The sequence below is a fragment of the Gopherus flavomarginatus genome, chromosome 6 (assembly GCF_025201925.1).
Source record: "Gopherus flavomarginatus isolate rGopFla2 chromosome 6, rGopFla2.mat.asm, whole genome shotgun sequence".
In the NCBI taxonomy this organism is placed as follows: Eukaryota; Metazoa; Chordata; order Testudines; family Testudinidae; genus Gopherus; species Gopherus flavomarginatus.
The window spans coordinates 95,429,087-95,446,820 of record NC_066622.1 but is presented as its reverse complement, the minus strand read 5'-3'; the positions used below and the strand labels follow the sequence as shown (position 1 = coordinate 95,446,820).

General features: G+C 38.8%; 1 protein-coding gene and 1 long non-coding RNA gene across 7 annotated transcripts in view; one reads left to right on the top strand and one right to left on the bottom strand.

Moving 5' to 3' along the window:
• TET1 (tet methylcytosine dioxygenase 1) overlaps window positions 1–17,734 on the bottom strand; it is a 127,625-nt gene that overhangs the window by 84,587 nt on the left and 25,304 nt on the right. For 5 of the 6 annotated variants that reach the window (XR_007775138.1, XR_007775139.1, XR_007775140.1 and 2 more), the window contains exon 3: window positions 13,476–13,526. The exons of the other annotated variant lie outside the window; for it this stretch is intronic. Coding sequence is in view for 2 of the 5 variants with exons in the window: in XM_050959262.1 (XP_050815219.1) it covers window positions 13,476–13,526 (51 nt within the window). In the remaining 3 variants the exon portion in view is untranslated. The remainder of the gene's footprint in view (window positions 1–13,475; window positions 13,527–17,734) is intronic. 6 annotated transcript variants of the gene reach the window in all.
• Window positions 14,274–17,734, top strand: part of LOC127054097 (uncharacterized) — a 33,779-nt gene continuing 30,318 nt past the window's right edge. Inside the window, exon 1 of the long non-coding RNA XR_007775175.1 lies at window positions 14,274–14,300. This is a non-coding gene — a long non-coding RNA (uncharacterized LOC127054097). The remainder of the gene's footprint in view (window positions 14,301–17,734) is intronic.

Here is a 17,734-nt window from a genome sequence, read left to right as displayed (position 1 = left end):
CTTAAACAAATAGGAGATTTGGAAAACAACAGTCTGCTCCTGTTTTCTCCCTCCCTCATAGAAATAGAGTAAGAAAGGGTTGGCAAGAGGTTCACACATTCAGAGTATGTCTACGTAGCACAGTAAGATCAGGCTCTGATTCAGGTTTAAGCCCAAGCTCCCTTCCACCCACAGAAAAGACTCAAGTCAGGAACTCCTTTGGACTCGGGTCTGCAGACCTTGCTGGAAGGGTGAGTCAGAGCCCAAGTCTTGCTGTGATCTAGGACAATACCCAGGCATCTTGCAGTATGGATGCAAAACAAGTCTATGTTGCTAGGCTTGGGTCTGTAGAGTCTGCCAATACCATCCCACAATCCCCTGGGCTGTGCTTCCCAATCCTTCAATCCCAACACTTCCCACTCGCTTCCCAAGAACAAGCAACCTCCCAGTTCAAATGCTCCTGCTCAGCATTTCAACCTTAATTTCCATGTGGCCTGCTCAATTAGAAATACAATCAGAGTGTGTATTTCATCCATTGCTTGCTTTAATATTAGAGTCCAAATTACAGCAGAGGGAGGCAGTCTGTCTCTGTACAGACACATGATACTTGTAAAGAGATTCTCCTGCATCTCCATGTTAAATCAGCACCTTGTTGAATTTACCAAGAAGTTTCACCATTGCTGACTAGTGATGAAAGTGAACTTCTCATAGTGTAAGAACTCCAGATAGTTGATTATGATCCAGGATAATCCACATGTACTAGGGCTACCTCTAACTCACAAGCCCTCTCCATTATGAGATGTGCTGGTCAGCCACTAGATGCCCAGATATCTCCTTCTCATACATGGATAGCTGTCCTCCACTGACCTGAAACAGAAGTTCATGCTTCCATTGGCAGCCTCCTGACTATCAGTCAGTCCTGCCTATAAGGACTGAAAAACCATAGCTAGTGATTAGACTATTCATAATTCCTCTCCACCCCTGGAAAAAATGATGGGGACGTACAAATAATTTAAATTTAATTTTCCATGTGTATCTTATGATGTGTGATGACTTTCTTTGCTACTCCAACTGACGTGTGAAGTGGCCAGTGGTTTTTGTATGAATAAAATAAAGCTAATTGATAAAATGTATCATCCTTAAAACTTGTATTAAAGCAGCCTCTTTAACAGAGTGGAAAATGTAATTTTTTATCATGGTCAGACAATAACATGGTGTCTCTCTTTTCTTTCAAGGCCCTTTCACGTCCGCAGGGCAGACACACAGCATCAGCAATCTGGGGGAGCAGACCCACCCATTGCGGGCGAGGAGAGAGTCTGGGATGAGCTGATGGAGGAGATTATGTGCCAATTAGTTTTGTCTAGAGAGTTCCAAAAGGACCAAATGGAGCATCAAAAGAATAAAGATGAAAGAAGGGCAGCAAGAGAGAGAGAGAGAGAGAGGCTGCAAGAGGTAGGAGAGATTGGTGGACAGATTCATGGAGCATGACCTCAGGTTGAGAGTGTAGCAGAAGGAGCTGTTCAAGCGATTACTTGTGCTTATGGCTACCAGAGTGCAGGCTCCACTGGCACCATTAGCTCTTGCTCCAGCCCCATGCCCTGAGTCCCCTCCATGTTATTGTGTCCTGCAGACTATGCAGCCCTTGGACAATTCAGGTGGTGCCACACCGCCACCCAAAGCTGATTTGCCAACTCCAAGTGGTTAGCCACAGAGCTGAAGCAGTTTGGGGTAGCCAGCTTCCAGGTGGCTATAGCAACCCACTTTTGGACTGCCATGGCCTTCTTCACGTGGATGCTCACACTGGAGGGTAAGGGTCAACTAAACAAACCTCCAGGAACATGTTCTCCTTAATGCAAAAGTTTAGAACCCACTGTTGGTCATCCCTGGTCCTCAAGATGATGTACTCCCACCAATCTGTGCTTGTAGCCTAGTTCCAGAAGCACTGGTCTACATGGGGGAAATCTGTGACTACGACAACTGTCATGAGCAGCATCAGCATTGCATCTGGCATGTCAATATCCCCTGAGGTGCCTTCAGCGGTTCAAAAATTGTCACCAAAATGTCCCACAGTGTCTTGCAGATGCTTGAAATAGGAGTGACAGCATAAGGTGGAGAAGTTCTTCCACCACATCGAGATCTATGATGATGGTTCCAGCTGCTGGTAGTGTGCAAACACAAAATGGCTAGGCTGGATGTGTTCAAAGGCTAAAATCACCTAAAATACATCTGGCCAACTCCCATGGGACAGACACACAAGTTCTCCCACAACCCACTATGAACCAAACCCTAGAGCAGCATCAGCAGGAGAAGGCCCTGGGAATCCTGGGATATAGCGGTATACACCCAAGTTCTGACTTGGATCTGCGTAGTGCAGTATGGATGCACCAGCATGGTTGTGGGGCCCAGGTTTCCATTGAAGTATGGATGCTCAAGTGTGGGCTTGGAAACACTGAATATGCAAGCCTGCATCATGCAGACTCAGATTTAGTGTGTTGTGTAGACACACCCACACCGGCTTCTGTGTCTGATTTGCCTCTCACTTGTACCAGAGTAAAGCAAGGGAAAACTATTTGAGTGATTGGACACATCAGTGCAAAGTTATTAACAAGAGGAGAATGAGGCCTACAACCTCTAGCTTCCAACTCACTGCAATCCCACCTTCCCATGCAATGACCTGCAGCAGCCCCTGACATTCATGATGAACTTGGGACGCAACTGCCTCTGTATGCCCTCTGCCCCCCTCACTGTTTGCTTCTGCGCGTGTTGGAATAACACAAATTGTGGGTGTGATCTGGAACACAAGATCAGAATTTGAAATGCCCTAGCTGGCACACAAGGAAGCCAGAAAGTAGCACACCAGGTCTCAGAACAGTGACAGCTGGGACTAGAACTCAAGTTAGATATGGAGGAGCGGTTAGGCAACTGAAGATGCAGAAATGGAGGCAATCCCTTAGTTTCAATATAATCAGCTAGTACACCAGTACATCCCCACACTGTTGACAAATGTGCTCACTCTACCCTTGAAACCTGCAAGGACAATTGATTTTACTTTTTCAAAATTGAGTTCTGTGTACCTCATCTGAAACTCCACCAGAGAGGTCCTTTGGGGCCATCTGCCTGTCCCAAGTCCGGATAAAGGAGGAGGGTTGGGCGTGGGGCTAGCAACTCCACCTCGTAAAAAATCAACCTGCTACAGAAACGCCAACAATAGAGACAACAGAGACTTTTACCCCGGAAAAAGAACAGTCTTCAACTCGAAGATGCATGACGTTGGGTGGTAAAAGCCATGAGGAAGCCACTAAGCCGATTATCCTTCTTGCAACCACGAGGATTACCATAGGCACATGGAACGTGAAGACCATGTACGAGTCAGGAAAGACGGCGCAGGTTGCAGCAGAGATGAGGAGACCTGGCGACGCAACCTTCAGGCTGATAGCAAAAAAATGGGCTATACCTGGAACCAGCTAGAGCGAATGGCCCAGGATAGAGGACTCTGGAGATCTGTGGTTGGCGGCCCAAACCCCAATTGGGGTGACGGGCATGAGTGAGTACCTCATCTGTGATCTATGGAGCAAAACCTGTGCTAGTCAAGGAAAGGAGTCACACTATTAGTTCTTTGCCTCCCCCTTCCAGTTCAAACAGAGAAATAAAATACTCCAACTATATTCCAATTCCAGATCTCGCCTTTTTTAAAGTTCTTCTATCTTGCATCTGGGACTCAGTCTACCAGAAAAACATCCAAAGCATTTTAGGACATGCAACACCCAAAAGGTTATGGATACTGGCAAATCTATTCAGCAAAACGGTCCCCTAATGTAGGACCATATTTAAAAAACGAAACCCATGGCTCCCAACCTCTTTAGGTCAATATTGTAACTTCAGTTGGGAGACAAAGAGTTCATGCAAATGATCTCTCAGTTTACCACTCCCCCCTGCTTAAATCTTTGGTCACTGTATTTTCTGCTTAATGGGTGCTGAGAACAGACTGTAAAAAAGAAAGAGGTAAAGAAAGCAACTCATGGCGGATTTGAAGACTAGGAGGAAATACTGGCTTTTGAAATGGAGCATTTCCAGTAAGGACTAATGTTGAAAATAAAAGAAATTTAGACTCAGGAGAAGGCCAAAATGGATAAAACATTGGTATTGGCTGCTTTTAAAGATAATAAATGAGATCACCCAATACCTGAGAAAAAGGTTAATTCCTGATTTACAAATGTAACATTTTTTTATTTCCATACTATGAAAACAGAAATGTCAAAAGCAATCTCACACCACACTATTAGCAAAAGTCTTTCTATCTTTGAAGTTTCCAATACCCTTTGCCTCCTCTTAGCAAACCAGTTATTTATCCAGGAATGAGTGGAATGACAACAGATCTGGTGGAACAGAACTTTTAAAGCAATGTCACTTCACATATTGTTTGGAATGGAAACACCATTCAGAATGACTCTCCTCTTATTAATATTGATCTGAATATTTTTAAAATGTACCAGTAAGTATTCAGATATAACATTGATTCTACTTGCTCCTTCCACACAAAATTCATATTCATCCCTTCTGTCAGGTCCTAAATGTTTGGTTTGTCATCAAAGTAGTTTGCTTCCTGTGTCTTTGGGGTCAGTAAATTCACTTGAGCTCACCTTCAGAACATTTCCCAGACCTGACATTAGACTGCCCCTCTGCCAAAACTTTCACTGATCCCTCCCCTTCTTATTCCAGTAATTCTTTCTTTACGGCCTTCAACTCCCCTAAGCTCCACGTTTGCTCAAAATATAGTTTCATCCCATCCATACTTGTATTAGGAACACATCAGCCGATCCCCAGAAATCTTCACTAGCTTCCTGTCCATTAAAAAAATCCAGCACAAATTCTCTGTAGCTATTACCTCCCTCCCCCTCTTTCCTCTCATCTCCATTTTATCTATACCCTTATCTGTGCTCCACAAATAGCAAGCATCTTTCCCCAGCTTGTCTCTCCACAGAGAGAAAGATCTTTCTTCACAGCTTCTTTCACTAATTTGGAACTATTTCCTTGTGCATGATCCAGATTCAGAAAGACAGAATAAGAGAACCACTCTCTTTTCTTCAGCTATAGTTCCTAATTCTCTCTCTAAAGGCCTGATCCCAAAAGGTGCTGAGCACCCACAATTCACATTAAAAACAATGGGGGTTTGGTGTGCTCAGGACCTCTCACAATCAGGCCTCAAGGGCCTGATCCTGCTACCCTTCTTCCTTAATAACTTCAATGAGACTACACACATGAATATACAGGATCAGCTCCTAAATGATGGTATGTATCAGCGGTATCTATGCTGTAGTTTGGAGCCATTTTTGGCTCTCAAGATTAAATTTGCACCCTCAAAGGCAACTGCAGTAAGGAAGAAAACTTGTATTTGATTATGAATTTAAAATGTGCACTGAGCTTTAAAATTATTTCCATCAGACCCATTGCTACACTAAGTAGATAGGTGACTTCTCTGCCAGGTTAGAGAAGCCTCAGGACGGGATACAATTTCAAATAGCAAAGGACTGTGCTCCTCCCCCAACAGTCACCCAACACACACCTCAAGACAAGGATAAAAGAGAAGCTGAGCACAGAATTGTATTTCTACTCTAAAAGATGCTAATTCAGCCTAGTATCTTTTCTTCTTACTAATTTTTCTAAAATATATTTTAGCATTTGTTTTCTAAACTGAAATGTAGTGAAATAAAAGTGATGCTGATAACACCGGAAAATGTAGTGCTCTGTTAATCCATAAAAGAAATGTGCTATGATCAGCAGCAATGTGCATTTCCTCACATTACCCTCCTAATATTCTTTAACTCAAATTTGGAGTGATTACCTCTAGAGGAAAGAGAAGTTCAGTCTCTGTATCCATCTATTCAAGCTAGTTGCTCTGTCTACATATTTATAGTGTCCATCACAACAGCATATGAATACTGTCTTGTCTACTGAGAATACTAAAAAGCATGTCATTAGGTAGGATAGCCAGCATATTGTGGATCTGTGTTCACTAGAGACAGAAGCCACAATTCACTTTATATAGTTCTAGTACACCAAACTGGCACCAGGTAGAAGCAATTTTCATTCACTATCAGTACATCTTAGATTTGAACTGGTGACTTAGAAGTAACATATTCTACCTTCTATCATCAAAACAGTGAGCCATCTAGTTCCTTAATACAAATACTTTTGAATCTGGTTACATTACTTTTTGTTTTTCTGTCCTGTCACTAATTTTATTATTTATTACTTGTTGCACTCCAATAATGTACTTGGCTCCAATCTACTTCAGACACAGACAATACATATTAGGCATATTTATCTGCTGACTTGAGAGAACTTGTTTTAAAAAACAGAGATCTCAAATACACACCCTTTTCCAGGCCTGAACAATTTCTGTTTATAGCAATGCTCTAGTCTTGTTTTTAAAAGGTTAAAATGAGGGCATTGTTACAGTTTCAGTAAGAGTCAGTGACAGATACATTAAAAGTTTGACTATAGATACTTTAGATGAAAAAAAAAAAGTCACAGGACTGACAAGGTGTGTGTCACCAATCACCTACCTTGTGTGTTGCAGCACTTCCCAACATCTCTTATCTGTATTTTGTCTATTTAGATTGAAAGATCTTTGAAATATGGACTGTGTATTCTTTTATATCTCTAAAGCAGCTAGCACACTCTTCATGCTGTTTCCATTTTCTATTGCACTCTGCTGGGACTTTCACTTTTCTTTTTAACAAGTTTCACTCTTAATGTTCTTATGCACAAGAACAATGCTGTAAAGCTCAGGCTGCAAGAGTGCAGGACAATGCTTATTCGAATAAAAAATAAACTTTTTTGGATTTATAGAAACTTTTCTTTTAGTCAAAGGTTCTTTGAAAAATTTATTTTATAAAAACTAAATTTTGGGCTGCGTTTAACTGGACAGTTGATTAAATATAACAAGACAGACACCAGAAATGAAACAGCAATATGTGTATTTGTTCATAATCAGCTATTTATGATGTGACACAGGCTACTGACCACTGAACTAGCACTGAAAATTCTATCATTTAATTTTCTTTCCCCAAAAAATGTTGAATCATGATGGCAAGGATGGGTGAATAGCTTTTAAGCCTGGGCTGTTAAAGCTAATAAAAAGTGATTCCACTTAATTTCTTTAGCTTTACCATACACAGTACTTTAATATTTATTGTATATTGCTCTGAGATACTTCTATGGATTTGTATATTACAAAATGGGAAATGACTGCCTTGGAAGGAATACTGTGGAAAGGGAGCAGGGGACCATAGTGGATCACAAGTGAAAATTGAGTTAACTGTGTAACGCTGTTGCAAAAAAAAAGCAAACATCATTTTGGGATGTATTACCACGAATGTTGTTCACAAGACATGAGAAGTAATTCTTCTGCTCTACTCTGCGCTGATTAGGCCTCAACTGGGGTATTGTGTCCAGTTCTGGGCCCCACATTTCAGGAAAGATGTGGATAAATTGGAGAAAGTCCAGACATGAACAACAAAAATGATTAAAGATCTAGAAAACATGACCTATGAAAAAATTAGGTTTGTTTAGTCTGGAAAAGAGAAGACTGAGAGGAGACATGATAACAATTTTCAAGTACATAAAAGGTTGTTACAAGGAGAAGGAAGAAAATTTGTTCTTCTTAACCTCTGAGGATAGGATAAGAAGCAATGAGCTTAAATTGAAGCAAGGGAGGTTTAGGTTGGACATCAGGAAAAACTTCCTGTCAGGGTGGTTAAGCACCGGAATAATTGTCTAAGGAGGTGGTGGAATCTCCAACATTGCAGATTTTTAAGAGCAGGTTAGACAAACACCTGTCAGAGAGAGTCTAGATAATACTTAGTCCTGCCATGAGTGCAGGAGCCTGGACTAGATGACCTCTCAAGGTCCCTTCCAGTCCTATGATTCTATGAAAAAAGAATTTACTTAGTAAAAGCCTCTCTGTATGGGTTAAATATCCTGCATAAGTGATTGATTTAAATCCTGAAGCCTTGACCCAGGCAAGAATCTTAATGAAGTAATGGAAACTTTGTCTGAGTAATAACTGCAGGATCAAATCTTTGGTATATTTTGTCACTGAATACACTAACTCCATACAATATTTAAGGATTAAAACGAACACCAGACATGAAATCTGGTCCCACTGAAGTAAATGGGAGGTCTGCCTTTGACTGCATCCCAGGTCAGCTAGTGAAGGCAATAAGTGGCCTTCTTAGTCAATACAATAATATTAGTTTAAAAGATTAATAAATGCCAATAATAATTTTCAGAAGCTTATCTATTTTTAATGGATAAGCTTGTGTTTATGGATTTAAAGATATATACAAATTTACACCTCACTTTTGAAATCTGGAAAGAAATTTTAAATGCCATTCTGTTTTGGGAAACTTAATACATAAATTTTACAAGCTAAGTAAGAGAATCAATCATTTTTACTGAACATTCAATAATGAGTGCAGACAACAATATAGTTATTTGAGTTAAAAAGTTTAACTTTATTTTGTAACGTAATTTCATTAAGAATTTCTAAGGATACATTAATTGTGAATTAAGCGTTAACCTTTCCCCATGCCTGGACATGTATTTCTTGTAAATTTCCTTTCAGCAAATTGGCTTACTTTTTATTTAATAATAAAAGTCAAACTCCATTTCAGAATCATGACAACATTTTCTATGAAATGTTACAAGTACCTTTCAGAATGTTTATTCTTCTAAAATCATGCAATATTTGCAACTCTAACCCTGCAATATGACCTAATATCGTGGACTTCTGTATTCTTACAAAATAACACTGAAGTAAACAGGACACTACACAGGTGAAAGGATCTGTGTTTGTGGTTCAGTTGGGCTGTTCATGGATGTAAAATTACTCACATGCATAACTGTTAGCAGGATCAAGGCCTGAGTTACACCACTACAATCCCACTGGCTTCAACTGAGTAGCACAACCATAAAGGGAGGGAAAAATTAACCCATAAAATTATAGAACACCATCAACTTAAAAATAACACACTGTATGAAAATGTTACCTTTTATTGTTACAAACAACTAGTTTACTATAAATGGAAGATCTTAGAGGAAGAGTTTCCCCCTCCTCATTTCTTTAATTTGTGCATTTTAAAACACTTTGTATATTGTCAGTTTTGCTCCTTCACCTTACATACTCAATTGTCTTTCCCTTTTATTTGTGTGCCATTCACACGATAAAAACAGAGCAAAACTACCTTTTTTTAAAACCACAAAAACTTGCCGAGAGGTTTAAAGGCAGGTATAGTAGAAAATTTCACTAATATTTTTTAACTGGCTAGATTTTAAGTTGAGAGTGTCCCTTTAAAAACACAAAATGTGAGATAGTAATTTTCAGGATAGTATTATATCCAACATGTAGCATCATTCTATCTTCCTCCTCTGTAAGATTCCATTATAGTGGGGCTCCATCCATCAAGTTGTTGATATCTTAAAAAAAGTAATAAAAATGAATTACTTCCAGCTCTGCATTCTGGCAGACGTTCTTCATTAAAAACATATCATATATCACAAGTTGGAATAAATGGCTTAAGATTAGTTCAATCCAAGATCACTAAAAGCATGATCACATTCATTAGCAGCTGCTTTTCTTGTCTTCTGTTAACATTTATATCTCAGAAATGTGTATCATGTGGGTTTTCTTAAAGCAACATAGCTAAAATTGCACTGTGACCAAGGCTAACAGAATACTTGACATCTTCATATTTCCAAACTGGTCCTATGTAGACATGCAGGAACTTATGCATGCACGCATGGGGAAGGAATGAGCCATTTTGTACAAGTGTGTTAAAATATGTATTTGCATCATTCACTGAAATGTGACGGTTATATATTAGATACAAATAAACCAAAAGTACCAAGTATTTAATCATCACTTGCTTTTTGTTTAGCTTAGACTGAACTGATTTTACAGAATTCAGCAGTCACTGGTTCTCCTTTTTCTGGCACACGTGGAGTATACTTAGAGAGTTTATAAACAAACATGTGAACAACCCCAAAATCACAAAGTACATGCATCCAGTTGTAATACTCACTTAGCAGTGTTTATATTATTGTTGACTCTTGTACGAATTCTGGATCCCTCTCATAGGCTCTTCCTTTATTATCTCCATCAATGTAGAAAACTTCTGCGGCCATTCAAAAGGTAACCTTGGCATTGTAAAACCTAGTGACAAGACCATGGATGGTACTTCTTCATCAGCTGTTGTTCTGTGCATGGGTTCCTGACTGTTCCACTTCTATCTGAATTGATAATAGCAATTCTCTGATAATCTGATGCCATAATCAATGTCTGTTTCTTCTGATCTGTGCTTTCATTTTAATAAAGTGTGATTGTAAACATTTCCTCCCTGTGAAACGGGGTGCATTATGCACAAAGTGGGTGAGAAATACCATTAAATAGGTAAATGAAAAAAAGCCACTCTCTCACCCCTCTATTTGAGGCACTCATTTACATTTTCAACAACAGGTACCGCAACAAGTAATAGGTCCTCTTGCATATGTTTTCCATTTATGTACCAGAAACAAAATGCAAAAGGTATTTGCTTCAGTAGGAAGACACGGTGTAATGTTTGCAAGTGAAATTGTAAATACTCTCTCTTTGATATTAAACAGCTATTCCCACAAACACACATTACTTTTGCCTTCAATGAGTGTTTGTTTCCTAGAATTTACAGTCAGATTGTTAGATTTTTATTCACACATCTGTACAATTATGAAAATAATAATAATAGAATGTGTCAGAAAAATAAATTTTGAAGTTACTCTATATGATAACAAAATGGTAGCAATAAGGTACAAAATAGTAAATTCATCAAAGTAAACAAAATCTACAGTAGTCTAACAATATTACCATATGTGAAATTAATGCTTATAGCAGTGCAAACTATTTCCAGCAGGCAAATATTTTCCTATTTTGAGAAAATTATTTTCTATCAGATAGGGTACTGTTATTAAGAAAAGTAGCAGTCCCAACAACTTGTATCTGAGAGTTATATGTAATTGATTACTCCATATTTTCCTCAAACATACATTTACAAGAACTACCTTTCATTAATATCTAAGGCTATGTCTACACCGTCACTTTTAGTGCTAAAACTTTTGTCATTCAGGAATGTGAAAAAACACACGCCTGAGAGACAAAAGTTTTAGCGTGGAAAAGCGCCAGTATAGACAGCGTTTTTTGCTGGGAGCCGCGCTCCCGGCGATAAAGCTACCACCCCTCTTTTGAGGTGGTTTTTTTTTTAAATTTGCTGGGAGAGCTCTCCCCCAGCAGTAAAGCGTGTCTACACTGCCCATGTCATAGCGCTGCTGCGGCCATGCTGTAACATGGGCAGTGTAGACATACTAAGAAAAATTAGAAACACAAACTATCATATTCTTCCTTAGAACAAAGAAAGCTACTAATTCTCCTTTAAAGGAAGTTTACATTACTATTACAGTCAAAATCACATTGCAAGCAAACTCCTTAAAATGCTAGAAGATTATTATTTAATTTTAAGTGTCACTTGCTGGATTCATACATCTGCCATTAATCATTAAAATAAAAGCTCGGTGTTATAATTCAATACATGTTACTGCAGAAATGTTTATGGCATTTCAAATGCCATCATCAATTGAAAAAGGAGGAGCAGAAAAAACTACTATTCCAGAGTATCAGGTATCAGACTGTACATGATGTATATTTCATTTTGGAAAGTTTATTGCCTCCGATATAAAGGGAGTCTAGTTCCATATTACACATAGTGAAAAACAACATCCAGTACTTTTAGAAGAATGACAAACACATCCAGAAACACACTACTTGACATAAGCCAACAACAAATCTTACCAAATACAGATTCAGTAATCATGCACTAGAAGTGAAAACTAGAAGACACAAAGTACAGTATAAAACCAGGGAGAAATAACTGTACAATCACTTCAACAGAGGAGAGATCAAAGCAGAAATTCACTTTCCAGTCCAAAGCCCAACACAGGATATAGTAAGCATGAAAATATTTTCTCAAAATTATCAATAAGATTTTCCATTAAAAATCAAAGATGAAAAACTGTACATAAATCTGTGAGAAAGAAAAGGGCCAATAGAGACAGTATCATGCTCTATAGCAATCTGTCACCAAATCAGACACAATGACAAATGGACATGAGATAAAATCTTAAACATACTGTGAAGCCCTACCCTGGGCAGATATTCAATACAATGTAGCTGCCTCTGACAGAGACCAGACTTCTGTTCTTTTTGCACTTTGACAACATTGGTGTAACTTGTTATATCAACTAAGTATTATAGAATGAACAACAATTAATTTATGGAAAAACATCATTGTCACCAACAGAGGAAAAAAATTCACACTACAATCAAACATTTTTCACCATTTTCTACATTGAAATCAAGTTATAATTCTGATGTCGTGCTACAAAAAGCAATTATTAAAATGAAAAATTAACACGATGATGATTTAATGAAACATGTTAGTTCTATAATTGATTAATTCATTTAATGAATGGAAGGTGGAGCTTTTACTGCTATTGTACCACTACAATTACTGTTATAAAAGATGCAAGAGGTGTTTTAAAATGCACAACTGCTTCCACATTAAAACAGACCCCCTGAGGTTAGACACATTTGCAAGTCAAATACAATTCAAAAACTCTGTTCTTTCCTTAATCTGAGCATTTTATTTAATGTTGTATTACTGAATAAGTTATAATTTTTTTAAACAAGTGTAGTTTCTTGTGAACCATTTATCATGCAATAAGTGAAATAGGTGGATTTTTCATTTTAAAACGTCCAAATTTATAAAATTACATTTTACTGCATTGTACTTCTACCAAATTCCTCATGTCCCAAAGATTTTGAAAATATATGAACGGTGAAACAATGTTTAGATAAAATTCTCACACTTAAGTGCACTTTGTAGGATAAAAAATAAATATCATGTTTATTTAAAGGTCCTTTCATTTACTGTACACAAGTTCTTACTATCCTCTTTAACTATTTTGTAGCTTTAAAATAAGCAAAGAATTCCTGAGTAAATATTTCTATATATAACTTTTTAATGATGATATAGTTCTGACTTTAAATATTTAAATTTCAGATCCCATCAAACCTATATGCTGAAAAAAAATCACCAAACTCTTACTCTCAGCATATAAATATTAAGCTATGCCTAAATGAAATTTGAATTAATCTTCAACACATTGGAAGAAGGTAAGCTTTGTAGCCTACAGACTTGTGCAGAAAGATTCAAATATGTACATAATATATAAACAGAAAAGAAAACCTTCTATGCTTTTAAAATGAGCTAATCCTCTGAAAATCTGGAAAGAAATGATGTCCAGTAGTTAACCCTTTGACTTCCTATTCCAAGTGACAATAAAATACGGTTTAAAATGGGGAGGGGGGAGAGGAGGGAAGTATTATTAAAGCAATGATTGGTTACCTTTAAAACTCTTTGCTTTCTCCTCTGAGGCCTTTTGTTTTCAGTTAGCACCTAAAAAAATATCAAATTGCAAAATAAAGTTTAACTTAAAAAATTAAATCCCCAATTTTATTAGAAAACTGTAATACTGTAAATACCCATAATGCTTTATATGCAGCATTTGAACTGATGGAGACTTTACACTGTAAAGTCACTGCAACCAAAACAAAAAGCTGTGCTATAAAAACGTAGCAGGGAAAGAAAAGACCCTTTTCCCCCCTGAAAGTCTGCCTTAATTAGGCTCTGCATTCTTCACAGCAAAACCCCACGAGGTGGCCATCTTGCTTCCTTCTGCAGAGGAACCCTCTACAGTGTAGCACTTCTTGAGGCTGCTTTTTGGGTATTATTATCATGGTGTTTAAAAGCAGCAGCCCCTGCCTGCCAACGCTGGGGACGTGCTGGGCATGCCTCTCGCAAAAAGAGCTCCAGAAAGGGCCCAGCCAATGGCAAGGCGAGGCCAGCCGCTCCAAACTGATCTTCCCTGCCTAGCCCTTCCTAAACAAAGGGTCTCCTATGTGGGCTTTGCTGTGAGCAGAGGACACAGGCCAGGCACAAGCTGCGACATGGATTCACGGCGGCGGATCCGGCCCCGCGCGGCGCGCGCTGGAGAAGAGGCTGAGCTCGCTTCCCCCGCGCCGCGGAGCGGCCGGGCCGATCTCCCCGCAGCAAGCGGTCTGGCCCGGCCCGGCTCGCGTGTGGGGACGAGGCGACAAGCCTGGGTCGGCGTGAGGGGAGCCGGGCTCCAGCCGCCGGGGCTCAGGCGGCAGGCTCCCACCCCCGAGCAAGGTACGGCGCAGTTTGACTTTATAAGGCAAGGCTACATATTAGCGATATTGAGAGGGGGCGGAGGTGATGCGAGGACATTGCCCCGGGGTGGCCAGGCCCCCGCTGGATGCAGCAGGCGCGTTGCCCACCCCTCTTTGATGGCTGTCAGTCAGTCAGTCAATGTCTGCTGCTGCCGGTGGCCACGGGGGCCGCGCGTTCCTTTGCAAACACCCCCGCCCCGCGGCCTGCGCTGGCTTGTGCCCTTGTGCTCAACACGCTGCTGAGGTTTTATTTTTCAGGGAGTCTGACAAGAGCAGCTCTCAGCCCACTTGGGCCCCAGGCAGACCCCCTCTGAGCGCCCATCCGCTTTTATTCAATACCTCGTCTACTTCCACTTTGCTTTTAATACATGAGCTAATGAACAAAAACCGTCCCTGGATAGTTTAGGGAAAGAACTGAATTAAGTACTTTAGCAAACTAGTTTCCACGTGGGTCCCAGCAACAGAAGTTTCCAGACATCTCTCATTAGACTTAACAAATCTATTTTTTTCTTTTTAAAAGAGGGAATCAGGAATTGCACACAAACTAGGGCCTAGATCCAAAAGCCCCTGACTTCTAGAAAAGACTGTGATTGACCACAGAGGGCTCTGGACCAGATTGGGTCTCATCAGGCCGTTTGACAATTACAATTTACTATTTACTTAAAACTTCACTAAAGAATTTTCAGTAAATGTCTCTCAGCCCGAAAATTGGCTGTACATTTGTGTGCTGCCTCTGGAAATAAAGGGAAATTCACATCTGATAGTAGTTGCCACAGAGAACTGCCCACATTTTGCATCTGTATTTGAACAACACAAATCCAAGTATATGCACATCTATCTACTTTATTGGGGGTGTAAATTAGGCAGCTACAGGTTTAAACATAGAGATATGCACCAACAATCTCTTTTGAAATGTATCAGTTAAATTAGAGGTATTGTTCCTATTTGTTTATTGCATAATACTAGCTACTTGAACCCTAATTTGTTTTGATAGGACTGGGTGACATAAGGTATTCAAGTTTAATGTTATGTTAAAATACATGTGGTTTAAAATAATGTGGTAAACCATATTAAAAATTATGAAGATGTACATATGCAGTGGTTTAATTCTGTCTAATATCCTCAGTTACCTAAGATTTTATGGTCCCGCAAAAATGTACTTTCATTTGTTTAGAGCCAAGCAGTGTTAACTTTTTTAATTTTTAATTAATTTTTTTAATTTAATACACACCTTAATTTGCACGTGTAGCAAGAAATAGAACTAATAAGAGTGTAAGATTAAGCAGGACCATCCTCCATCAGTTAAAAAAAGTTACCCAATATTATTAGAAGTAACATGTAAGATTATTCTAGCTGAGGGGGAAGCAAAATATACAATTTTGCCCTAGTTTATTAGCTGCGTGCGTTTGAGAGTTCTTGGTGTACAACAGGGGTCAGCAACCTTTCTGAAGTGGTGTGCCGAGTCTTCATTTATTCACTCTAATTTAAGGTTTCGTGTACAGTAATACATTTTAATACTTTTAGAAGGTCTCTTTCTATAAGTCTATAATATATAACTGAATGATTGTTGTATGTAAAGTAAATAAGGTTTTTTAAATGTTTAAGAAGCTTGATTTAAAATTAAATTAAAATGTAGAGCCCCCCCAGACCGGTGGCCAGGACCTGGGCAATGCGAGTACCACTGAAAACCAGCTCATGTGCTGCCTTTGGCACCCGTGCCATACGTTGCCTACCCCTGGTGTACAAGTAGTTTTGGGTTTCACTTTCCCCTGTTGTTTGTGTGGGTCTTTAACATAACAACAGGGAAAAAATGTTTAAAATAAAAAAAATGTAATTGACAAAAATGGCACAGAGGCTTAGAGGAAGGGTCAATGTTCAAACTATTTTTAAATCATTATTTGAAAATTATTAGATATCAAGGTCACAGCTTCTATTTAATGAATACCCCCTCATCTTCAACACTCAGTACCACAGAGAATACCAAACTAGTGTAAACTATTATTATTTTGCATGTACACTGAATGCCAAATCAAAGCAAGTTACACAACTTTGTCACCTTGCCACTTAAGCGTGATCTGCAACTTATACAACCATTTACAGCACTGCTGAATTTTCCCTAGTAGATCCTACAACATTTCCAAACAACACAGATATACACTGAAATTCAACAGCAACGAAACAAACTACTGAATGAAAGTGAATAACCTGTTTTGGTAGAGTATAGCTGTGAAATAACCCAAAACATCTATATTGCATGCTGAAATGATACAGCAATTTGTATTAGAATGAAAACAAGACAAATTGTAAAAGGTACATATTCATAATAGTTAATAAAGTGTTTCTGTAACATTTATTGTGAGACCTGTTAAATATAAAACCTTTATTGTATTTTTAGAAGCCTAGCACAGTATTTGTTAAATATAAAAAAATTATATACCTTTTATCCTATATATTTGAGATTCTTTCCTTTGTGCTACCAACTCATAACAAAATGTTATGAATCTATCAAAATGAGGTGTTTTACATAAAAAACAATTGTGATACACATACAATCTATGAACTAGAGCGCACAATGCTTTAACCAGATTTTCATGATGTCATGTCTCTGCAAAATCCATTACATTCCTCAAGGTAAAGTATTCCTGAAAGTTTATGTGGATGTTATTTCAAAGAGATGTACGCGTGCCCAATATAGTTTTCAAATCTTATATCTCAATTATATGCAAATTAATTAAAGAAAGAGAATAGTAACTAATATTGGCTCCAAATGTGAAACTGATTCTCTCTAGGTTGATTGTGCATGCATAACGGCACTCGGATTTCAGACCTCAGTCATGGACTCTACCAGCTGGGTCTTGTTGTCTCCAAAGGTAAAGCCATATACAATCTTAGAAGTCGTCATTCCTTTGCGCTAAGCAAGGACAACTAACCCGTGCTTTGTATCTTCAAAGACATATCCTGAACCAATTCCACATGCAGACTTTCACGGATTTCAGTGTGCATTTTGTGCATGGTAGAATGTAATTCTAGCACTTCGTCTAGTTGAAACTAGAAGGGAGAATCCTTCTTTTGAGGGGAAACATCTTGCATAAAATGTAGTTTAAGGATGAGAACAGGTATCCCCCGGCTCTCCCGTGAATCACCTCAAGAAAATACTAACATTCCACCTACATGAGGCACAGACCTATGATTCCTTACAACCAGCAGTCTACTGAAACTAGCCTGATTCCTTTCTTTAAAAAAATATATTATTTTACTTTCTAAACCCTGGACAGAGTCCTAAGGCATTTCCCAATTCCCTTCCACTTGAAAAACAAAACCTTCTCCCAGAGCAGTCTTAAACCTTGCCAGCCAGGGATTCCCTTCTGAGCAGCTAACACTTCTATCTTATCTGAAAAGTAACCTTTGAGCATT